The following is a 24,923-nucleotide window of genomic DNA, read 5'->3' as shown; positions in this document are numbered from 1 at the left end:
CAGCAGCAGTTGTTAACTGCCCCCTGGGGAGTACGGAAAGCCCAGATCTTCAGGACTCAGAGGCCTGGCTGCCCTCTTGGCAAGAAAGGAAATGCGGTTCATTCCTTTGTGGTGAATCCAATTCCGAAAAGGAAAAAAAAAAAAAAAAAAAGAACGAAAGACAGTTTTTCTCAATAGGTTATTCTACCACATGACGAACCACAGGAGTCTAGACTTTCTCCTATTGGGAAAGGGAGCTTTAAAGCATTTAAGTAGGGAATACACATGACTGTATTTCAATTTCAGAATATGTGTCCTGGTTCATACTGCATCTTTTATTTTTAAATAAGCCTTTTTGAATTTTGAGATAATTGTAGATTCATACCCAGTTCCAAGAAATAAGATGGATCTTGTGTACCTTTTTTCCGGTTTCCCCATGGCAACATCTTGCAAAACTATAGTATAACACCACATCAGGATGCTGACAATTGATACAGTCAAGATAGAGAAAAGTTCCATCACCATAGGGATTTCTCATATTGCCCCCTTATTTTAGAATTCATTCATTTATTTGAGAGAGAACGCGTGCATGAGTGAGCGAGCAGCCGGGTAGAGGCAGAGGGAGAAGAAGAGAGAGAATATTGAGCAGACTCCCCGCTGAGGGCTCTGGCTCTCTCTCTAAAAAAAAAATCACTGATTGTTCAGCACCCCTCCTAGAGTGTCTGATTTAGTAGACCTGGGTGAAACCTGAACATTTGCATTTCTAACAAGCACTCGGGTCATGCAAATGATGGTGGTCATTTGAAAATCACAGCTCTAGATTATATTACCTAAAAATGGTATTGCTGGGCCACACATTATAAGCATTTCTTTAACAATTAATAGACAATCCCAAGCTGCCATCCAAAGTCAGTGTACCCTCAACTAAATTTTAAGGGGTAAAAGAATATACCACCCAAACAAAACATTAAAAGCATGGAGCAACAAATATAACAAAGAAAGTAGCAACACGAAAGAGGAAGTGCTCTGAATTCTTGTGGTTGGAAGGCGGGGCAGGAAGCTGAGTAACAGTAATATTTATGACCTCTGATATCTCCACACCAAAGCACAGAGTATGAATGATTAAGTAATTTTGAGATTCTCCCAAGAAAACAAAGAGTAATACTAGGTATGTATAGTTTATACTATACTGAGATACCATAGAACAGGACTTCTGGCAATAAGTAGCTCTCGAAGGGTATTCTTTCTTACGAAGAAATAGGAGAGGGAGATAAGGTCTTGAATGTCAGTTCTCAGCCTCATCTCTCACTCCGTTCAGGGCCCTTTGTTTTCCGAGGCGGGAAACCTCCTCCCTCCTACTGCAGGGTCTTTGTTCTTGCTGATTCCTCTGAATGGAACACTTCCTCTCTCTGTCTGTTTGTACGCTGACCAAGTTAATTCCCATCTATCCTTAAGGTCTCAGATCTAATTTGACCTCAATAGAAAAACCTTCCCTAATCTTCCAGACTAGATCAAATCTCACCATCATAACTTCTCAACACATAATGCATCTCTCCTTCATAGCACTTATTACAGTTGGAATTTTACATTTACTTGTGTGTTTATAGGATTCATGAATATATTACCCTCCAGCCTGCAATCCCTAGGAGGGCTGGGCATGTGTCTTTTTTGAGTAAGCATTGTAATGTCAGCACCAACTTTGTCTGAACCTGAGACTAAAAGTGTAATGGGAAACATTCTGAAGAGGAAAATAGGAAACAAAAGTACTTTCAGGACATCACACACTAGCATGTCACAGATGGCAATGATGGGCTCCTGTTTGAACAACCATATCAAGAGGACTGGCTACTGGATCTCTGATCCCCTGGAGAAAAGTTTCTATTGGCGTATTATAGGTTCTATAGGAGATCCAGTCATATTCAATATTTGAACAAGACATATGCAAACAAGACATGTTGTTTGCAGGTGATATGAAAGCCAAAAGGTTTACAGTATAGACTGTGTCAGAATTCAGGTTAAAAATGATACCAATGAAGAGGTGGCTGGGTGGCTCAGTCAGCTAAGTGTCCAACTCTTGATTTCAGCTCAGGTCATGATCTCAGGGTCGGGAGATTGAGCCTCATGTTGGGCTCCACGCTGGGCACATGGAGACTGCTGTGTTCTCTCTCATCCTTTTTCTCTGATCCTCCCCCATGCACCTGCACTCTCTAAAATATCACTCTCTCTAAAATAACAACAACAACAATAATACCAATGGAAATACTAAGCCAAAACAGAAAGAGAAAGGTTAATCAATCCTGCAAATACATGATATGGAAGGGAAGCTGGGTTTGACTAGTTTGTGTAAAAAGAAAAAAAAAAAAAGACTTGATTGCTGACCACATATTCATTATGAACCAATGTTGTGAAAAATCTGGTAACTGGTAAAAATCTAACTGGTAGAAATCTAACTGTCCAGAGGAGGGGGTGATGGGCTCACTTTACTGGTGCACCCTCAAGCACTGTGTCTGTCTAGTTCTTAGAGCCAATCTGGTGCAAGAATCTCTGATCATCTACAGATATCGGAAATCATAGCTAATTATAAATTATATTAATTACTTTTGGATTAAAATTTTAACATTTTTACAGCAAAAAGAAAAATTTTTTAATATAGTCCGCATATAACTTTATATTTGATGTGGTGTGGCACTGGACCTCCAGAAGAAAGAGATTTTAAAAGGGCTTTAGGGAAATGGAAGGAGCTCCAGTGAGGCATAAAGAAAGGAGATGGCAAGAGAGAGAGAGTTCTAGGGGAAAAGGAGATGCCAGCTCAGCGGCTGCTGTGTGCCAGCGCTGCTCCAAGAGCTGAGGATCCCAAAGTAAAAGTCACGGCTCTCTTAAGGAGGGCACCGTCCCGTAAGGAATCAGTAAGTTAAATGAAACGAAGAAGTGTAGTGTTATTAAGGAGGTGTGCGCACTGGCTGGTCAAAAAGGTGTGGCGAGTACTCCCATTGGGATGGCAACTGGGAAGGCTTCTCTGAGGAGGTGACACTTGATCGGAGCAGAGGCAGAGGGGAGAAAAGCAGTGTAGTACCGGTAAGATGAAGAAACATCAAGAACGAGATAAGGCAAGGAGAGGAAGGGAAGAGGAGGAAGGGCTCGATGACGCTCCGCCATCCGGCGTCGACTGCTAAGGTCTGCGCGCGGTCCCCACCCCCTGCCTTCCCGTGTCTCCTCCCCCCCCTCCTCCACCGCCCGCCCGCCGGCCTGCGCGAGCTCTGAGGCTGCCGGCTCGCGGCAGACGCCATGTACCGGCTCCTGTCAGCCGTGACGGCCCGGACTGCGACCCCCGGGGGCTGGGCCTGGGGCCGCGGACGGCGCGGGGCTCACCAGCGCGCCGGGCTGCCGCCGCTCGGCCCCGGCTGGGTCGGGGGTCTCGGGCTGGGGCTGGGGCTGGCACTCGGGGTGAAGCTGGCGGGTGGGCTGAGGGGCGCGGCCCCCGCGCAGCCCCCAGCAGCCCCCGACCCCGAGGCGTCGCCCCAGGCCGAACCGCCGCTGCCGCAGGAGCAGCCCCTCGCTCCGTGGTCTGCCCAGACCCCGATGCCGCCCCTCTCCCGGCGCTTCGCCAGAGCCATCGACAGCAGCCGCGACCTGCTGCACCGGATCAAGGTGCGGAGACGCGGGCGTAGGCGGCCGGGAAACCAGCGCCGAACCGCCCGCGTCCCCACGGAACGGGGCCCCTTGGCGGTCATCTCCCGGGCCCGAGCGAACCCCACCCCTGGCGGGGGGATGCCCGCGGCCGGCTTCCGAGAAGGACTTCCCGTTCCCCGACCGCCCGGCCACGGTCAAAACCTGCGGGTTGCCCAAGTCGGGGCGGAGGTCACACCGCCCGCCTCGGGAACCTCCCCTTCGCCCTCAGCTCAGACCGGGCACGCCTCTCATCGTTAGTGCCGGGAATGGCGGGGCCGGGGTGGGCGGGGCCCGGGCGGAGGGGCGGGGCCTCGGGAAGGCCCGGGAGCTGGGCGGGGAGTTGTGCGAAGCATTTTTGCTGGTCCTTGAACTGTCTGTCCTTTCCCCTTCGCTCTTAGGATGAGGTGGGCGCCCCCGGCATCGTGGTCGGAGTCTCTGTAGATGGAAAAGAAGTCTGGTCAGAAGGTGGGCTCAGAAAAGTGTTATTTACTGGCTTGTTTTGTCCCAGTCGATGAGTGAAATTTTGATGTTTTACTGCTAGGAGTGGGTCGCGTGAAATGTTCAGTTTTCGTAAAGGCATACATATTGTAGAGAAAACATGTCTAACAGAATAAAGAATCGGGCTTTCAGTAAACAGCAAGATTGAAATGTGACCCCTGGAGTCTTAAAGATGGCTAGTTTCTAAGGACTGGATTTATCATTCTGAAAGTTGTGTATAGAACAATCTGTTACCTGCGTATTTGTAGATAACCCTTACCGCTAGGTAAAACGTCAGAAGTTTGTTTTCTTGTTTAATCAACAATTTAATTAACAATTTATTGCGTCCCCTATTCTGTAAAATGCACTGTACCAAGAACTAGGGCCATTCATGATTCCTTGTCCTTAATGAGTGTACGATGTCCTTTATTACTTTTTTTTTTTTTTTTTTTTACCGGGCAGTGTCAGCTGTTTTTTTCAAAGCAAAAGGTAGAAGCCTTGGGAAAGAGATTTCTAATCATTTTATGATAATTTTATCAAAGCATATTTTATAATTTGATTTACTTACCCATTGCACACAAATTGGTCCTACTGGTCATCCCAGGTTTATAGGAACCCTACTTTTATGACATGTTTCAGACATCATTTAAAGGAATTAGTACTTTTAAAAGAAGTTGATAGGAGCAATAAGGTTTTGAATTTAAAGAAAAACGATTCTTCCCCCAAGTATAAGTATAGCCTAGTCAGCATACCCAATTTATGAAAAATACTGTAATCAAAAATTACATAAATGTCAGCTTTATGGGTGAGGGCTTTGTTTTTCTGCAAATATTTTTCAGCATAATCTTTATTTACAGTTTAAAAACAATCATTGTATACCTTTTCGTTCTTTTTAGATCTCAGGTCTTATCACTTAGATTTTCACACTTTCAGCCTTCAGGAGATGAAACCAGACTTTTAAAAAATTCTCTAGGAGCTTTGAATTAATAGTCCTTCTTTTTCTGGTTTGCATCTGAGATAACCTAGATTGGTTACCTAGATTGGGTTTCCAGGACACCTTTTCACATTAACTTCTATTGGGTGGTTATTTTAAGGAATCCAGTGAAAATTCAAAAGTAAATATAATCTGAAGAACAATGATGTTTTTTTTAAAGAACATAGAATAACAATGTAAAATGTGGGATAACTAATTGTCTACATAAACTAAGAAACAATAGTATCTGAACCAGATAGAAAATTACTATTGTGCACAGAGTGCAATTTCGATTTAGTTATAAAATTAAGTTGTTAGGCTTACTGTTGTCAGAATTACTGAGACTCTCATTCACTCTTAATTAGTTTATAAAAGTGGAATTTCTTTTCCAAAAGATATTCCTTTAGATAAATACATGAGATGTTCTAAGATAGTATTATTTCAGTTTTTGAAGACTCCTGTGACCATGAAGCCTGTTATTAGTGACTTTTTGCTTTTCTTTTTCTAAAGGCTTAGGTTATGCTGATGTTGAGAACCGTGTACCATGCAAGCCAGAGACCGTTATGAGAATTGCCAGTATCAGCAAAAGCCTTACCATGGTTGCTCTTGCCAAACTGTGGGAAGCCGGGAAACTGGATCTTGATATTCCAGTACAACATTATGTTCCTGAATTCCCAGAAAAAGAATATGAAGGTGAAAAGGTAATAAAACTCACAGTTCATTTTACTAACGACATCTTAAATGGTTTAAAAGGCTTCATAAGATTCTTTGGTTTGTTTTTAACTATTGTTAATGGGTTAAAGCGTTTTTTTTTAATTCAGGTGATAATCGATTGGGTATTTCTCTGAAACTTAAAGCTGAAGATGTGTACGGGACACATTTTTCCAGCAGCAGTTTAAAATGGAAAATATTACTGAGGCATGATTCCAAGGCCACTAACTTTTTTTTTTTTTTAAGATTGTATTAATTTGAGAGAGAGAGAGTGAGCGAGAGAGAGAGAGAGAGAGAGAGAGAGAGAGAGAAAACACAAGCGGGGAGGGAGGGGCAGAGGGAGAGGGAGAACCAGACTCCTTGTGAGCAGGGAGCCTGACATGAGGCAGATCCCACATGGGGCTCAATCCCAGTGGAACTTGAGGACCGTGACCTGAGACAAAGGCAGATGCTTAACTGACTGAGCCACCCAGGCACCCCTACTAACTTTTTATTATACAGTTTAATATTGTAATTGAAATTTCATGTTTTTACAATTAGGTTTCTGTCACAACAAGATTACTGATTTCCCATTTAAGTGGAATTCGTCATTATGAAAAGGACATGAAAAAGGTGAAAGAAGAGAAAGCTTACAAAGCCTTGAAGATGATGAAAGGGACCATGGAATCTGACCAAGAAAAAGAGTTCAAAGAAAAAGGAGGCAAAAGTAATGAAAAGAGTGACTTTGTTAAAACTAAGATAGAGCAAGATACTGATGCCAAAGGCCGGAACTTAAAACCTGGCAAGAAAAAGAATGATTTTGAACAAGGCGAGTTGTATTTGAAAGAAAAATTTGAGAATTCAATTGAATCACTAAGATTATTTAAAAATGACCCTTTGTTCTTTAAACCTGGTGAGTGCTAATTCCTTCTCTTAACAAAGTCATCATTATTAAAGTATTAATTTTCAGAAAATCTGAAATGATCCCATCCTGAGGGCATTGGATGTGGTTGATGCTTGTGGCGTGGGTTTTGCTGTCAGTCCAATGTGCATCTTGTCTGTAGTTCTTGACGAAGCCAAGCGTCCAGGTAGCCAGTTGTTTAGATTTAGCCTCAGCGTTCACTTAGTGGATTTTCCGGATGAAGCTGTTTGTGGAAAATTATGGAGAAATGTTGTAATAAGTGTTCTTCAAATAAAATCTGGACTAAGGAGGGCATGATAAAATATTGCTATTATGTCAGTATTTAGTTAGTGTTTAATTTAGTATTTAAATTGCTCAATTTATTGTGTGCCTTCATTCCTTAAAGAAATTGGTTTTTATCAACTTAATTTTATTTCCTAAAAGCTGATCTATAAAAATATTTTTTTAACATATTTTTTGGTATGATGCCCACCAAAACCACTTAATATCTTTCAATTTACCATAGGTTTATGTACTTGTATTCCATTTTCATTTTAAAAGTTTTTACTATGAATAGATATAGGTGTAATTAATAAGGGCAAAGAAATATATTTATGGATTTTGTCTTAAAATATAAGGTTCCAGTTATTAGTGCAGATCACACACTCTGTGTTTCCAGAATCCCAAATGATATAAAGGTATGTATTTGAAGTAGTATCTATATATTTTTTTTAAAGATTTTATTTATTTATTTAACACAGATAGAGACAGCCAGCGAGAGAGGGAACACAAGCAGGGGGAGTGGGAGAGGAAGAAGCAGGCTCATAGTGGAGGAGCCTGATGTGGGGCTCGATCCCATAACGCCGGGATCACGCCCTGAGCCAAAGGCAGACGCTTAACCGCTGTGCCACCCAGGCGCCCCTGAAGTAGTATCTATATTTGAATATGTATTTTAATATATATTTGAAACAGAGTTTTTATACCTACATATACTTTATTAAAATAGGAATGTGCACAACTAATTTATGCCTTAAACAATGAGTTTTGGCTGTATTAAGAATAAGACCATTAACTCAAGAAATCAGATTTGCTTTTCATTCCCTTCCTATTTTGGTACCAGTTTGAAGGGTTTTAATTTAGTTTTGAGATAGGATTTATTTACTTATTTTATTATCATGGAAAGGAGTAGATTCATATGCTGATCGTCATTAAATCATGGAATAAGCAGGGCCATTGCAAAGTTGACTAAATTTATTAATATGTCACATGATCTGTTTCTAAATGCTGAAGTAAAAAGGTGAGAGTCTGTCAGTTTTCAGTGGGAAGTATTTAACATGTTTTTAAATAATAATGAAGCGTTTTCTTTTCTTTCCCCCCTTTGCACTGATGTCTCAAGGTAGTCAGTTTTTGTATTCAACTTTTGGCTATACCCTACTGGCAGCCATAGTAGAAAGAGCTTCAGGATATAAATATTTGGATTATATGCAGAAAATATTCCATGACTTGGACATGCTGACGACTGTGCAGGAGGAAAATGAGCCAGTGATTTATAATAGAGCAAGGTAAATGATACCTTTGGTGTGTCTTGCTATATCACATAACACTGTGTTGTTTATTTAAAGTCAAACTTTCCTTGTCTCCATTCCAAAATCACACTTGCCACATTTTGAGAGCTTTCCTACATGTCTGTTTTTTTTCGTGAGGGAATTGAATGTATTTACAAAGTACTCCAGGATCCTTTCATCCTTGGATGAAAGACAGCAATAATAATTTAAACTCATGCATAATTAAACCAAAATTGTTCCTATCATGGGTATCTATAATTTGTTCTTCCATCATCCCTCTTTTAATGTTGTAGCTAATACTTTATATTTTATTATTTTTAACTGTTTTTTTTAAATTTTTGAAATGATTTAATTCTTAAATTATAAGGCTAAATATAAAGAATTCTCATATACCCTTCACCCAGATTCCCCAAATGTTATCCTTTTACCACATTTACTTTATCTGTTATTTTTTTCTCAACTGTTTGGAAATAAGTTGCAGACATGGTACCCCTTTACCCATAAATAGTGTTTTTTAAAAATAAGGACATTCAGGAAACTAATATCAGCACGGTACTTATATCAAATCTACAGACCCTGTTCAAATTTTGCCAGTTCTTCCAATAATGTCCTTCATAGCAAAAGAAAAGGAAAAAAAAAAAATCTGGTTCAGGATCTAGTCCAGGATCATACATTATATTTAGTTGTCACGTCTCTCAGAAGTCACATGAAGCCGGTTTATCCCATTACTGGTGGTGGTGATTTAATGGTTTTGTAGCAGTGGTACCTGCTAGGTTTACCACCTGTAAAAGTTTGAGTCATTTCATTGAAATGTATCAAACTAAAATTTTATCATAATTTTTTCTAGTGATTCGTAAAAGGGGCGTTGGGAGAGAATTTTGAGACTAATGACTATTATGAGTTCTATGGTTATGTTTTCCATTTTACTCTTTATTATTTGGTTCATTAGAAAGGTAAGGCATTTAACAAATCAACTGTTACTTTTACTTTGCATATTTTTCTTAGTATATGCTTTGCAAATGGCTAAATGGTATTTGAAATAGATAAAATGGTGGGATTATTTTAGCTTTATGTTCTTATCCCTGTATTAGTTTTGTTCAGTCTTCTGTTATATTTAGTTAAATTACCATTTTTAAATTACCAGTTTATTTAAAAGGATTAAATATGCATTGCAAATCAGCCTGAGTTTTTTTGGACCTAAAAGAAATTAGGTTAGTAGCAAGCAATGAATTTTAATTTTAAAATGGCCTGTAGTTCTCAACCACTTCAATTAGTGTTTATTATTTTTAGGTCCAATATTATGTTCCACTGGAAAGCATAAGAAAAATTGACAAATACCAGAGGTTGCCAATTGAATCTAAAAAAGATTCTCTAGTAAAGATGGCATGGATGCATGAGCTTATTTTGATTTAGATCGAGGTGTTTGATAATGAATGCCTACACTTATATGTAAGGGAGAGAACATGACGTATAATCACTGAGCTGCTTTTCTCAACTGAAAATTAAGACTCTTTGAATATACAGAACTACAAGGCAGTTTGCTCTTTTCTTAATGAGTAATTTATGACTTGCACAAAAATCAAAATGTAGCATATGATGGTGAGTTAATTTCATCTTATTTCCCATTCTTTGAAGAAATAAAAAGGCAGTGGGTTCCCATTTCTTCTGTTAAAGGTTCCTATCAGCTCTGAGTTTGTTTGATTTGAAAGTACCCACTGGTGCTAAAGGGGTAGTTGATTCATTTTAGTTATATTATATGGACTGCTGAAAAAGGGCACTAAAAAAAAAAAGAATGTCACCTGTGAAAATGGTCTGTCCACTTGCTTCATCTTTATTTTACTTGATGCAATATCTACTTGGGCCTCTAAAACTCAACTGTGATTCTTTTTTTGTTAATAATTATTTTAAAAGAACTTAAAGGCGCCAGCTTTTTAAGGGAGTTCAGAGAGTAAAGGGAAACCTCAAAGATATGTATTTAAAAAAAAAAAAAACCTTAAAGTGAAACTTAGTAAATGTGTATGTTTCTATTAGTTTATGTTTATCATTTTGCAGGAAATAAAATTCCCAGCAATAGTTTGCAGCTTTGTTAGTGTACTCCTTATAATAATCATAAATTAAATGTATTTATATTATCCTAACCTAGGGTTTTTAGAGTTATTGTAACCTAAGAGTAAATACTTATCATCATTTTGCTCCTCTGTGTGTCTCTGTGTGTGTGTTTAAAACAATACATCCCAGTGTCTGTCACCTTTTTAATGTATTTCCCTAGAATCCTACCCCAAAATACTACTTACATTTCTTTGGCCAGAATTTTAGCAGCAGGCCACACTTAGATGTAAGAGATTCAGAGAAATTAGTTTTTAGCTGGGTACATTGTTGTCCTGAATAAAACTGGGACTTTCTTTTTTTTTTTTTTTTTTTTTTAAAGATTTTATTTATTTATTCGACAGAGATAGGGACAGCCAGTGAGAGAGGGAACACAAGCAGGGGGAGTGGGAGAGGAAGAAGCAGGCTCATAGCGAAGGAGCCCGATGCGGGGCTCGATCCCATAATGCCAGGATCACGCCCTGAGCCGAAGGCAGACGCTTAACCGCTGTGCCACCCAGGCGCCCCAAAACTGGGACTTTCTTAAATGGAAGACTAGGAATTTTTTTTTTTTAAGATTTTATTTATTTATTCAACAGAGAGAGAGACAGCCAGCGAGAGAGGAAACACAAGCAGGGGGAGTGGGAAGGGAAGAAGCAGGTTCATAGCAGAGGAGCCTGATTGTGGGGCTCGATCCCATAACGCCGGGATCACACCCTGAGCCGAAGGCAGACGCCCAACCGCTGTGCCACCCAGGCGCCCCGGAAGACTAGGAATATTGACTTCGTATATACAAATAGATATATTGATTCTGTATAATAAGTATATTCTATATAGGCAAATAAACTGAAATAACGCTTAAAGCAAATACCCATGGGGGAGTGGATTTTTCTTGCCCTGAAGGACACTGTTGATAGGGGAATCCCTAGTCAATGCATTAGCTTATTTTTAGACTCTGTTCATATTTCCTGTGTTTGGCACAATACTTGCAACAAAAATCTCTTTTATAATTGGATGGGACCAAAAGCAAATACAGTGGATGTTTTCTGAAGCGTTTGTTGTGTTTTGACAGTATAGATATGGTCTTTACATTCTATTATTATCTTTGTGATTATTATTTATTTTTATTTGCTAAAGTGTCTTCTAAAATTAAGCCTTTTTTTTAAAGATTTTATTTATTTGACAGAGAGAGAGCGCAAAAGTAGGGAGAGCAGGAGGGGGACAAGCAGGCTCCTCACTGAGCAGGGAGCCTGACGTGGGGCTTGATCTCAGGACCCTTGAATCATGACCCAAGCCGAAGGGAGATGCTTAACCACCTGAGCCACCCAGGCGGCCTAAGCATTGTTCTTTATGAAGCTCTCTTCTATGCCATTAGCTGATAGACTCTCTAGTAATAGGTCCAATCCAAATGTTAATGCTAAATGTTAAAGTGGGATTGGTTTTTATTATATGCATTTTAAATTCTGTGGGTTTTTAAACTTCTCATAACAATAAAACACAAACCAGTACATAATTATGTCTAAAGGCATTTAAGAAGCATTGTAAAAATAAAAGTATTTTGAATTTCTAAGTCTGTAGTTGTAGATTTCTGTAGTTATATAGTGCTTTTGTGCAGAATCTAGAGATTCTTAAAGAAGAGGCTCTTTGTCATCTGACATCGTTCCATCAGTTATTCAGTTACAGAGATGTCTCAGTAACTTACTCAAGAACTCATTTCTATATTGCATTATTTTTAGAGCAGAAATTCCTTAAGAATTTGAAATAGTAAACTTATCTTTGAGCTGAACAAAATTATTTTCATGAAAAGCCATTAACTTGTCCTCTGTGAAAAGGAATCAAGAGATTAAAGCCTAGAATTTGTTTATGTAAAGTTTAAAATTCCAGATTGAGGTCCAGAATTCTCCACATTTTTATACTTTAAAGGAAGGATGACTGAGGAGTCTTAATTTCCAGCCTTGATATAAGCGGTTTGGAATGCTTTACTGTTAAAAGAAAGTTACACAAAGCTGATTATCAGCCAAAATATACTGGTAGTTCTCTCCTGGTTTACAAACTTGGAGTTTACTGTAAGAAATATATTTGTCAGCAAGAAAATGTATTTTTATAATGAGGTTTCTTTTAGATTTGATTGGCTGGACTTAGAAGTGTAATCAGAATGGGGCACCTGCATGGCTCAGTCAGTTAAGCTTCTGACTCTTGATTTTGGCGCAGGTCATGGTCTCAGGGTTGTGAGATTGAGCCCATGGTAGGGCTCCGCACTGGGCATATAGCCTGTTTAAGATTCTGTCTCTCCCTTTGCCCGTCCCCCGTTCTCCCTCCCTCTAAAAAAATGTGTAATAAGAGTTCAGACAGAAAGTAGTGAGGACCTAAAATATGGGAGAGGCCATAGGAATGAAGGAAGGGAAAAAGGTAAGTCACGAAGCAAAGGTTGAAAAATAGGATTTAGCATCTTGATGGATGTGAGATTTGAGGGCAAGAGAGTCAACCAAGGTTTTAATGGAGAGGAGAAATATGAGAAGAATGTTTGAAAGAGATTAGTTTTAGACATGTTCATTTTGAGGGGCGCCTAGGTGGCTCAGTCAGTTGGGCATCCAACTCAGTCCCGGTTCAGGTCTTGATCTTGGGGTCATGAGTTCAAGCCCTGAGTGGGGCTCTATGCTGGGCATGGAGCCTAAAAAAAAAAAAAAAAAGGCAAGTTTATTTTGAGAAATGAGAAGAGCACACATATATCAAGTCATTGGTTCTTAAGAGAACCTATTAAGATTCTCAGTGGGCTTTTTTTTTTTTTTTTTTCCAATCCTCAAAGCAAATACCTTTGGCCACTCTTCACCCAGTATTATGACTTGGACTTTTAGGGGACATATAAGATTCTTGAAGAAGAAAGGAGTAATTTTTCAAATTATATGTGCCCACAGCCCTCCAAAGTTATGAATTTTGAGGGAAGGGTACAGTTTTGAGAGAGAGGAGGCCCACAGGTGATTCTGATAAACAACTTTCCTGCCCTTCTCCAAAACCAGATTTGAGAATTATTAATGCTAGTAGAAAATCTGATCATAATTTGGAGCAGTGGTTGTGGTACTGATGCAGACCTGTAGTTTTCTCTGTAGAAGAGAAGACCTGGGGAGGGAGGGCTGCAGTGATTGGAGGGACGTGGGAAATCATAGGATTGAGATGTAGAAGTGAGAGCTCTGAGCAGCAGACTAGCCCAAGGTTGGGTATCAAGGAAGTGCTGGTTAACAGTGCTGCAGGAGGCAAATAGGGTATCGACTGTACAAGGGAATTAGAAGAGCCTTGAAAACCCACAAGAGAGCTGTTTAGTGATGGGGGGACCAGAAGCCAGATTTTAAGGAGTTGAATGACTAGAGAGGGTGAGTGCCTGGAAACAGAAGGTGTGGGCTGTTCTGTGTAGTTTGGCCGTAAATGAGGAGGGAGAAAGGACTGGCAGCTGGAAGCTATAACAAGGATAAAAAGTTGTTTTTTTCCTTAGGATACAGAAAACATAGAGCATTTTGTTAACTAAGGTAAAGGAGTCAAATCTTCTAGCATGGCACAGAAAGTTCTTTGTGGCCGGTCCCCTGTCCACTCCTCCAGCATCACCTTCTACCACTTATCCCCTCAAGCTATAGCCAAATGGAACTACTTCGCTCCCCAGCTTGGCCTCTGTAACCAGCCATTTGAACAAGGGTCCAGGGTCCAGCAGTATTGACATCACCTGGGATCTTGTTAGAATTGCAGAATTACGTGTCCCCTTCCCAGACCTAATGAAGCTGAATCCACATTTTAACACAATCCCCAGGTGATTCATATAGTGCTTTGCAATTTAGAACTGTCTGACCAGACTGTTAGTACCTAGAAAGCAGCTACAGTGTATGGTTTAACTAGTCCCTCCAGTGCCTTGCAAGGTGTCTCCATTAAATATTTGGCTGACAAGTGATGCTTTCATGTTGAGTGGGAGAGAAAGAAGCAGGCTCATAGCAGAGGAGCCTGACGTGGGGCTCGATCCCATAACGCCGGGATCACGCCCCTGAGCCGAAGGCAGACGCTTTAACCGCTGAGCCACCCAGGCGCCCCCATTTTTAAATTTTTTAAAAAAATTTATTTATTTATTTGAGAGAGAGAGACGGAGAGCATGAGCTGGGGGAGGGGCAGAGGGAGAGGGAGACGCAGACTCCCCGCTGAGTGCAAAGCCTGCCGTGGGGCTTGATCGCAGCACCCTGAGATCATGACCTGAGCCGAAGTCGGACGCTTAACCCAGGCACCCCTAAACATGTTCAATGAGCACTTGATGGACGGCAGGTACTGTTCTAGGTTGGGGAGTCATCAAGGAGCAAGATCGGTCAGGTTCCTGCCCTATGACACTTACATTCTATGGGAAGAGACAAACATGTAAACTAAGAATTTCAGATACTGATGTGAAGAAAATAAAGCAATGTAACAGGGAGACAATGTAAGGGATCTATTAGACATGACTGATAAGGAAAGCTAAATTGCCTTGTTGCAAGTACAGAAATAAGTCTGGCAGGAAAAGAAGGCAAGATGCTGTAAGTGATGAGATCAGAGAAGTAGGGGCTAAATTGCATTGGACAGTGAATCTCAGTGCCGTTAGACCCCCTGCCCCTTAATTTAACAAATATTTTATACATCCTTTAGTTTCTTGAAATGATCTATATGGTTATATGATCTATAACCTATACTCACTACTCTTAACTAAAATAAAAAATAAGGGGCACCCGGGTGGCTCTGTTGGTTAAGCGTCTGCCTTCGGCTCAGGTCTTGATCCCGGGGTCCTGGGGTGGAGTCCCGCACCAGGCTCCCTGCTCAGCGGGGAGTCTGCTGCTGCTTCTCCTGCGTCATGCTCCTGCTCCTGCTCTCTCACTTTCTCTGTAAAATAAATAAAAATCTTTTTAAAAAAAATTTAAAAATAAAAGAAATATAATTTATAATAAATTATAGATATTTTGGTATGTTAAAGTTTACTCACAACATTAAAAGATGATAAAATCAGATGCAACTTAAGACACAAAAGTGTCACAAACGTAACAACTATAAATGCAGACAAATACAGGTGTATCGTATTGGTGCTTCTACTCATGCCTTGGTGGCCGCCTCTAGTTGTGAGCAAAATAAAATGCAGTCTTAAGTTTTCACGATGGTTACTTTCAAGAAAAAGTTATTGTAGAATCAAAATGTCCAAAGAGTGCTTTGTGTTGATGTGTAAATGGAGAGGGTTCTAGCCTCAGCTCATTAGAAACAGATATTTTACTTACATGATTACCCAGCAGGATAGTTGAAGGTCTTCCACGGTAAGGGAGAATACACTACTGTGTGGGACTTTTCCACACATCATAGGACGTTTAGGACCCTTGAGCCCCTGTCCACTAAATGTCAGTAAGAGCTCTCTAGTTTTGTGACACACAAAAAAATGCCTCCAAAAATTTCCCTTAGGGAGTTGGTACTGCCTCTGCTGAAGACCATTGATTGTGTTGTAGGCCATAGTAAGAAATTTGAGTTTTGTCCTCAATGGTGGTAACCATTGGAAGGTTTCAAATAGATGGAAGAAGGTTAAGACACAATCTCAGGCTTCAGCATGGAGAACGGACGGCAAGGAGATAAAATGAGTGGTGGAACAAGGTTGTAGAGGCAAAAAGGCAGTCAGGGATGCAGGTAGTAGAATTAGTCATAAAAACAATAGGAAATTTTCTTAAGTGACTTGAGAGAAGGAAAAAAGAATGCATGATAATGTAAATACATTTTAAGATAGAGATGGGAGTTTGAGGCCATCTAAAGTACGCTGGAATCTTCTCAGTAAAACAAGGGATGTAGTTGTCTGCCCACTGGCCAGAGGTGGGGTAGAAGACTGGAGGAGATTGGCAATAACTATTGGGAAGAATATACCAGGGAATAACCAGGAAAAGACTGAGATTTGGTAGCAGGAGTGAAAACCCTTAGCAAGAGTATGAATTGATACCAGTCAGCTTTGTTATGTGAATATCTGCAGCTTTTCTCCAGATAAGGAACCAAAGAAAGGGTTACGTAGATTTATTCAGGACTGGCAGATTGGTGTACTGTCAGGTCAGAAGAGTGAGGAACCCACAGCTGAAACAGTTCAGGCTAGAGCAGAAACTTGGGTGAAATCAGGAACTAGAAGACCTGGGAAATTGGGAAGAGTCAAGGAGAATAGATGGAGGTCACAATAAGGGCAGAGAGCAGGCTCAGTTGGAGAGTTGGCAGGATTGGAAATCATAGTCCTAGGAAGAGATGTCTGAGTTTGAGACCTTACCCATGAAGTGATTGAAAGTGGTGGTGAGACCTAGTCTGACAGTGCTTATGAACAGCCAAGGTGGAACGAAGATGAAGATTGTTACAGGTGGGACAGCACACTGAAAACCTAAGAACACATTTTATTATGCATCTTGAAAGAAAGGATTCTCATGAGCCGCATTTCGTGTTTGGTTTAATTATTTTGTGATTTCATTTCAGTTACTTGATATTAGAATAGAAACCTCATGAGGTCAGGCACTTTGTCTCTTTTGTTGAACCTTTATTTCAGCATTTCAAGCAGTGCCTCTCACATAATGAGCGCTCCATCAATAACTGTTTAATGCATGAGTAAATAACAGCTATCATTTATTCGGTAGCTACCAGAAATATGTAAAGTGGGGGCGCCTGGGTGGCTCAGTCGTTAAACGTCTGCCTTCGGCTCAGGGCGTGATCCCAGGTCCTGGGATTGAGCCCCACATCGGGCTCCCTGCTCCGCTGGGAGCCTGCTTCTCCTTTCCCGCTCCCCCTGCTTGTGTCCCTCTCTCGCTGGGCTGTCTCTCTCTCTGTCAAATAAATAAATAAAATCTTAAAAAAAAAGAAAGAAAATATCAAGTGATTGATACACATATTCCTAACTCTACAAAATAGATATTTTTGTCACCACTTCACAAATTAGGATGCTGAAGCAGAGAGGCAACAGACACCTGCCACTTACAAGCTGTATGATCTGGGACAAGTTATTTCTGCTCTCTGCCTCCGTTTTCTTTTTCTTTTATTTTTTTTTTTTGATTTTTTTTATTATATTATGTTAATCACCATACAGTACATCCCTGGATTCCGATGTAAAGTTTGATGCTTCATTAGTTGCGTATAACCCAGTGCACCATGCAATACGTGCCCTCCTTACTACCCATCACCAGTCTATCCCATTCCCCCACCCCCTCCCCTCTGAAGTCTTCAGTTTGTTTCTCATAGTCCATAGTCTCTCATGTTTCATTCCCCCTTCTGATTACCCCCCTTTTCTTTATCCCTTTCTTCCCCTACCGATCATCCTAGTTCTTATGTTCCATAGATGAGAGAAATCATATGATAATTGTCTTTCTCTGCTTGACTTATTTCACTTAGCATTATCTCCTCCAGTGCCGTCCATGTTGCAGCAAATGTTGAGAATTCGTTCTTTCTGATAGCTGAGTAATATTCCATTGTATATATGGACCACAGCTTCTTAATCCAGTCATCTGTTGAAGGGCATCTCGGCTCCTTCCATGATTTGGCTATTGTGGACAATGCAGCTATGAACATTGGGGTGCATATGGCCCTTCTCTTTACTACGTCTGTATCTTTGGGGTAAACACCCAGTAGTGCAATGGCTGGGTCATAGGGTAGTTCAATTTTTAACTTTTTAAGGGACCTCCACACTGTTTTCCAGAGTGGCTGTACCAACTTGCATTCCCACCAACAATGTAGGAGGGATCCCCTTTCTCCACATCCTCTCCAACAATTGTTGTTTCTTGCCTTGTCTATCTTTGCCATTCTAACTGGCGTAAGGTGGTATCTCAGTGTGGTTTTGATTTGAATTTCCCTGATTCTGCCTCCGTTTTCTATCTGTGAAATAGAAATTGTCATGCTACCTACCTCTGAACCTTGTTACAAGAATAAATTAGTTCGTCCTGATATAGTTCTTAGAACAATGCCTGGCATGTAGTAAGAACTGTGGTAAGTGTTAAATAAAAGAAGCATATTTTACTAGCTAGTGAGGGTGAGTTGGGATTCCAATGGGTTTGCGAGCTCCAGCTTCCCTCACTACACCAAGAAAGTCCCACGTCACATCATTACATATAGTATTCCTGTTGGCATTTTTAGCCAGGAGATGTAGTCTCCTTACAAATATCAATCTTAAACATCTCAATGTATACTCTCTTAGTTATAAAATTCACACGTGGCACATGATTCACTGAGCCCAAGGACTGGGAATATCTGTCAAACAATAAGTGTTTCTGCATATGCACCGGGCAAATGTATCATGTGTAATATTAATCAGTTCATTTTTACAGGTATTAAAACTTTGATACACCCAAAATGGGCGAGTCATGCCAGCAGGAAAAAAAGCAAAAAACACTTTATGTGCTTTAAGTACTCAATTATTCGTGTTTTTTTAGAATCTGAATCATACTGAAAATTAATGGTTTCTCAGAATGTATGATCACTATGTTGCAACAACCTGTCTCATGTGCATATTTTCCTGTTCGTTCTTATATGTAAAGTCCATAATAGACTATGAAGTTTTTAATGACCATTCTTATTTCATTTTAGATTTTATGTTTATAATAAAAAGAGACGTCTTGTCAACACACCATACGTGGATAACTCCTATAAATGGGCTGGTGGTGGATTTCTGTCTACAGTGGGTGACCTTCTGAAATTTGGGAATGCAATGCTGTATGGTTACCAAGTCGGGCTCTTTAAGAACTCACATGAAAATCTTTTACCCGGATATCTCAAGCCAGAAACAATGGTTATGATTTGGACACCAGTCCCTAACACAGAGATGTCTTGGGATAAAGAGGGTAAATACGCAATGGCATGGGGTGTTGTGGAAAAGAAGCAAACGTATGGTTCTTGTAGAAAGCAGCGGCATTATGCCTCACACACCGGAGGTGCGGTGGGTGCCAGCAGTGTCCTGCTGGTCCTTCCCGAAGAACTGGATGCGGAAGCTATAAATAACAAGGTTCCCCCGAGGGGAATAGTCGTTTCTATCATATGTAACATGCAATCTGTTGGCCTCAACAGCACTGCTTTAAAGATTGCTCTGGAATTTGATAAAGACAGAGCTGACGTATCTTAACATCACGGTGCAAAATGAGCTGTTTTCTTGTTGCTGTTGTTTGGAACATTAAAGTCCCACAATACATGAGATTTTTAAAAATAGATTTGTAATAGAGGATAATTGAATGCAGAGAATTATGTACCTCTGATTGCTTAATTTTGTAATTGTCTTTTATTGTAGGATTAGTTCTTTATACTCAGGGAAGTAACTATATTATTTTTTTTGAAAAAAGTGTTAATTCTTGAAATAAAATATTCTGATAAAAATATATTTTTGAATGTGTAGTATAAAGAAAATCTCATTCAACAGGAAACTTCAAATATTGTTTATTGTTATTTTAATATGACAGCAGAAACAAGTTTATGAGAAATTGTATATTAGTTATCTATTGCAGCTTAAAAGAACAAAGAATTATCTCATGGTTTCCGAGGCTTAGGAATTCAGTCACTTGGCTGGATGAATCTGAGTCCGGTCTGTAAGGAGGTTGCAGACAAGATGTTGTGGTCATCCAAAGGCTTCTCTGGGGCTTCAGGAAATGCTTCTAAAATGGCTCACTCACTTGACTGGTGGCAAGTATCAGTCCTCTGGCTTGTGAGTAGCAAGAGGTCTCAGTTTCCCTCCGTGTGGGCCTCTCTATAGGACTACTTGTGTATCTTCATGTCATGTTAATTGGCTTTTCCCAGAGAAGTGATTCAAGAAACATAGAGGGAGGGGGAGGGCCGGAGAGAGAGCCGTGAGCCAGGCAGAAGCCAAAATCTTCTATAGCCTAGCCTCAGAGATCACATACCATCACATTTGCTATGGAATTTAGACCTCACAGACCAACCCTGATGACAGGCTTGGAGGGATTACACAGGGTATGAATATCACGAGGTGGGGATCACTAGGGGTCATGTACCACAGCCTGACCTCTGGTCCCCAATGATTAATGTCCTTCCTACCTCTTCCCAAGTTTTCCAGAAATTTCATCCCGTTACGGTGTCAGCTCAAGACTACCGTGTGAATCAGGTCTGGGTGTGGATGAGCCTCCTTCAGCGTAGTTCCTCTTTATCTGAAGTTCTGTGACATAAAGACAAGCTGTCTGCTCCCCACATGTGCAACGTACGATGGCACAACATATGCAGTCATTGGTATGGACCCTCCTCTTTTAGAAAGTGGGCAACTGGAAGACGTCCGTGAGTCCTAGCAGTTCTGAAATCCAACCAGACACAGGGTGGCAGCTCCTTGATTAGTACTCAAGGCCTGGGGATAATTTTTGGCTCTTGGGCTATGTTCTCCAGACCCTTGGTTCTGCCCTCTGGCTTATTATTTTTTCATGAAAGGTAGCATGTGTTTGTAGCTGAGTGGTTTTCTCAGCCTGCTTTCTGCTTGCATAAGTTTGGAGGGTCAAAGGCCTCTTTTGTACTCTCTCTCTCCTTTCAGTTTAAGTAGTGTTTCTGCCAATACCATTTGTTTAAACTTTGTGAGTCTCCTACAAATTTCTTTGGGGTTTGTGTTGGTAAACAAAAAGCATACCACCACATCTCTCCAAAGAAAGCCCTTCTGTAACTTGGGATTCTGCTGATACAATTAGAGAAAACACTTGTTTCTAATAAACCCTGTTGTTTATATAGCTCTCAGAGGCACCATCTTGGTTCTTTCAGCAGTCAAAGGATTTTAGTCAGACCTTCAGCTTCATTTTATTTCTTTTTTTAAAGATTTATTTTACAGGGAGAGAGAGCATGCGTGAGTGCAGGGAGAGGCAGAGGGAGAGAGGAACTTAAGCAGACTCCTCACTGAGCCCAGAGCCCGACGTGGGGTCGATCTCACCACCCTGAGATCACGACCTGAGCTGAAACCAAGAGTCAGTCGCTTAACCAACTGAGCCACCCAGGTGCCCCTTCAGCTTCATTTTAAACCATGGTATGCTGGAAGTGCCCTAAATTTTATCTTGTCTTGAAGCCATTTGAGGTTCATTCGCCATCTGGAGAGTCTGGGAATTTTCCAAACCATCCATTATTGATTCTTTTTGTCTAGTAGTCCTTCCGTTAGCTTATGTCTCATGCATTTCAGTATAAGCAGCAGGAAGAAGCCAGGAGACACATTCAACACTGGACATCTCAGCTGGCTCACCCAGTTCACTGGGCACATCTACTTTCCGTGTTCCTGCAGGCAACAGTGTTGCTAAACTTGCCACCACTACAAAATTAGAATTCCTTTTCCTCTAATTTCCCATAAGATTTTCCTTACTCTCCTTTAAGTCTGCAACCTGCAGCCTCTGCAAAGGCCATCGTACTTCTAAACAGTTTCTTCAGGACTCCTGGGGCTTTCACTGATGCTCTCTTCAAAAGACTTCACTCCATCTTCCAACCACTGCTCTGTTCCAAATCCACTCCCATGTTTTAGGTTTTTGTTACAGCCTCACTCTACTTCCAGGTAACGAATCTATAACTTAAAAAATACATATTTCAGATATAATTCAAAATTCATGTACTTTAACGTGTATGATTCAGTGGTTTTTAGTATATTCACAAGGTGTATATCCATTCAGTTCTGGAACATCTTCACCCAAAAAAAGCAGTCTCCTACCCATTAGCATTTGCTCCCTATTCCTTTCTCTTTCGAGACCCTGGAAACCACCAACCTACTTTCTGTCTCTTTGGATTTGCCTATTACGGACATTTCATATCAATAGAATCCTACAAATATGTGGTCTTTTGTGTCTGGCTTCTTTCATTTAGTATAATGTGCATCAGGAATTTATTGTGTAACAAATTATCCCGTCTCACAATTTCTGTGTTTCGTAAGTTTGGAAGCAGCTTTAGCTGAATGGTTCTAGCTCAGGGTGTGTCCTAGGATTGCAGACAAGATGTCAGCAAGAGCTTCAGTCCTCTGAAGGCTTGCTCAGGGCTAGAGGATCTTATTTTAATATGGTTCGCCCATGGGCTACAGGCAAGAGGCCTCCACTACTTGCTGGCTTAAGGCAAGAGATCTCAGTTTCTCACCACATGGATCTCCCCACAGATCTGTTTGTCCCGTAACTTCCCGCAAATTGAGTAATTGAAGAGAGAACAAGGCAAATACGACAATGTCTTCTATTATCTAGCCTTGGAAGTCATACACCATCGCTTACACCAAATTATAGCGATCACACAGACCCACCCTGACTCAGTGTGGGAGACTGGCTCCACAGATGGCTTGTTAGTGTTGACATCTTAGGAAATTCAGCCATAGATGAATATATGGGAGATTACACTGAATTCAGGAAAATTCAAAAAGAAATCAAATTTTTTCTACACTCTACTAAAGGAGGGGTTTCCTGTATTTCTGAGCCCTAAGCCTATTTCTTCACTTTTCCATTTTGATCTACAAATGTAAATAGATGGATAATTCTGAGTTGGTTGACATATAGAGAAAGCAGCTCCCTAAAACAGATGCGTTTCATCTCCTGATGTCTTTCTGGCTTCTGATATCTATGTCTTGTATTCATATTTGTTGAAGTTTTCCGTCGGTGCCGTTTTTGAGAAACAAAAAGGTCATTCTTTCCTTTAATTTATTAGATTAAATTTAATATTTAAATTTTAAAATATACTCCGACTAAAGGCAAATGGAATTATAATTTTGAAAATGTTTCTGATATTGAAAGAGCCATGTTTCTAATTTGATATCAATTTAAGCTTTGAACTTTGCACAGACCACAGAGTGAACTGCTTGGAGGCTCCAAAGAGGGGACATTTAAATTGGGGGAAAAGGATGAGGCAAGAGCATTGTCTGGGTGTCAGGGAGAAGTGCACCGTGACTGAACTACAGATGCGGGAGGACCCACAGAGCATGAAGAGCCCCATGAGTTCAGTGAATGTGTATTATGAACAAGGCAATTGGTTTTGTTGTTGTTCATCTTTTTTAGGATTCTTGAAGCTCGGAGAAGAGCTGGGAACTTTCTCAGAAAATGAGGTGATACGCAAATGTCAGGGATTTACTGACCCTAGATTAAGAATTCCCGTTTCAGGTATTTTTGCCATGATAACTTCTTTTCTCACTTAATATTGTTAGAAATGGTATTGATAAATGTATTTATCTCCCCAAGTGGTATCTCTGGTGTGGCTGATCCTTAATACTGGGTGAAAGAGCGTGGCACAAGTTTCTTGTGTTTGGGTGTTTGTTTGTTTGTTTCCTGTAATTTATAAGTTGTCAAGGCAATCGTTAGCTACAAATGATTTGCTTTACCTTCCTGTATCAAACTGGTCTTTTATTTTGTGAAATTGTAAAGAAAATACAGAAAGCCCGAAAGATTCACATGGCAGATACTCGGTATGGTCTCAATATCCTAAAATGTTAACATTTAGTTACATCTTCTTTATTAAAAAATAATATATAAAACATAAGAGTTATATAAACTGAAGACCCCTTTAACAGCCACCCAAAGTTCCAGCCCTTTTGCCTTACAGGCAACAGCTATCAGGAGTTGGGGTGTACCCGTCCAATTCCTTGTTTAGTTCTCTCACAGCCATGTATGTGTCCATACCTAATCTCAGTATTCATTTGTATTAGTCACATTTATACAAATAGCATCATAGTATACATGTTTTCTACATTCCCTTTTTAAATTTAACATTGTTTTGTGATCTGGTCAGTCTATTTTAATTGCTATAAAATACTGCATTGTATGACTATCTCACATACTGTTTTCTTATTGGCAGATTTTTTTTTTAATAGGCAGTGCTGTAAGGAACACCCTTTTCTTGGTTGAACCATATGAAATTGTTTCTGTAGGTCAAAAATATTTGAGTAGGGACAATTCTTTATGGTTGAACTTAATTCTGTTGTTTGTATGCCAACAGTAACTTAATTTTGGACCATACAGTGAGTGGGAAATGGTATCTGATTGTTTTTACTCGCATTTACCGATTGTTGGTGAAATTAGACATATTTTCATATGCTTATTAGCCATTTTGATTTCCTGTAATGTAAATTTCCCACCTATAGTCTGTGCTCATCCAGAATGGGGGAAATGAATAAAGCATTTCTTTAAGAATTTATTGTGGACATGTTCGTGGATTAGGAAATGAGTAACCTCAAAGTTCCCCCAAAGTGTGATATTTTTTTAATGGCCATTAATTCCTCTTGTTCCATTGTGCATACTCCTTTGTATTGTTGGTTTTACCTTTCTTCCCAGCCAAAGGTGGAGTCTGTTTCTCCACTCTCTTGAATCTAGGCTGGCCTTGTGACTTGCTTTGACCTATAGAATGTGGTGGAAATGGTGTTGCATAAGTTCCATAACATAGGCTTTAAGAGCCCTTCCAGCTTCCAGCTTCCCCTCTGAAAATACTGCCCCAAAACTGCCATGTAAAGAAGCGGGATTGGTTTACTGGAGCATGGGAGGCCACACAAGGAGAACCGAGATGCCCTAGCTGACAACCAGCACCGCTGCCAGGCCTGTGACTAAAGCCGTTTAGACCTTCCAGTCCAGGAGAGCCTCTAGCTGAAGGCAAGTGCATGAGTGAGCCCGGGTGAGAC

At 40.4% G+C, this 24,923-nt stretch overlaps 1 protein-coding gene across 2 annotated transcripts; it reads left to right on the top strand.

Annotated features, from left to right (window-relative positions):
• Positions 1-3,202: 3,202 nt before the first annotated feature.
• On the top strand, positions 3,203-24,706 carry LACTB (lactamase beta). Of its 2 annotated transcripts, XM_034660870.1 has the most exons (6): positions 3,205-3,627; positions 4,047-4,113; positions 5,609-5,799; positions 6,350-6,701; positions 8,086-8,251; positions 18,914-24,706. In XM_034660870.1, exons 1-6 carry the CDS (start codon positions 3,265-3,267, stop codon positions 19,443-19,445), a joined length of 1,671 nt encoding a protein of 556 aa, XP_034516761.1. In that variant the 5' UTR covers positions 3,205-3,264; the 3' UTR covers positions 19,446-24,706. The 2 variants fall into 2 exon arrangements, with proteins under 2 accessions (XP_034516762.1, XP_034516761.1); XM_034660871.1 differs by lacking the exon at positions 18,914-24,706 and having other exon boundaries at positions 3,203-3,627; positions 8,090-8,219.
• The last annotated feature ends 217 nt before the right edge of the window (positions 24,707-24,923 follow it).

Source organism: Ailuropoda melanoleuca, chromosome 5 (assembly GCF_002007445.2).
Source record: "Ailuropoda melanoleuca isolate Jingjing chromosome 5, ASM200744v2, whole genome shotgun sequence".
Taxonomy (NCBI): domain Eukaryota; kingdom Metazoa; phylum Chordata; class Mammalia; order Carnivora; family Ursidae; genus Ailuropoda; species Ailuropoda melanoleuca.
Note: the sequence above shows the minus strand (reverse complement) of the source record. Positions and strands in the feature narration are given on the sequence as shown.

What these genes read in the sequence shown, in the direction of transcription:
- LACTB (XM_034660870.1), top strand. Translation starts at nt 3,265, where the DNA reads ATGTACCGGCTCCTGTCAGCCGTGACGGCCCGGACTGCGACCCCCGGG. An exon ending in ACCTGCTGCACCGGATCAAG is followed by an intron (nt 3,628 to 4,046) that starts GTGCGGAGACGC and finishes CTTCGCTCTTAG; the next exon opens with GATGAGGTGGGCGCCCCCGG. An exon ending in AAAAGAAGTCTGGTCAGAAG is followed by an intron (nt 4,114 to 5,608) that starts GTGGGCTCAGAA and finishes CTTTTTCTAAAG; the next exon opens with GCTTAGGTTATGCTGATGTT.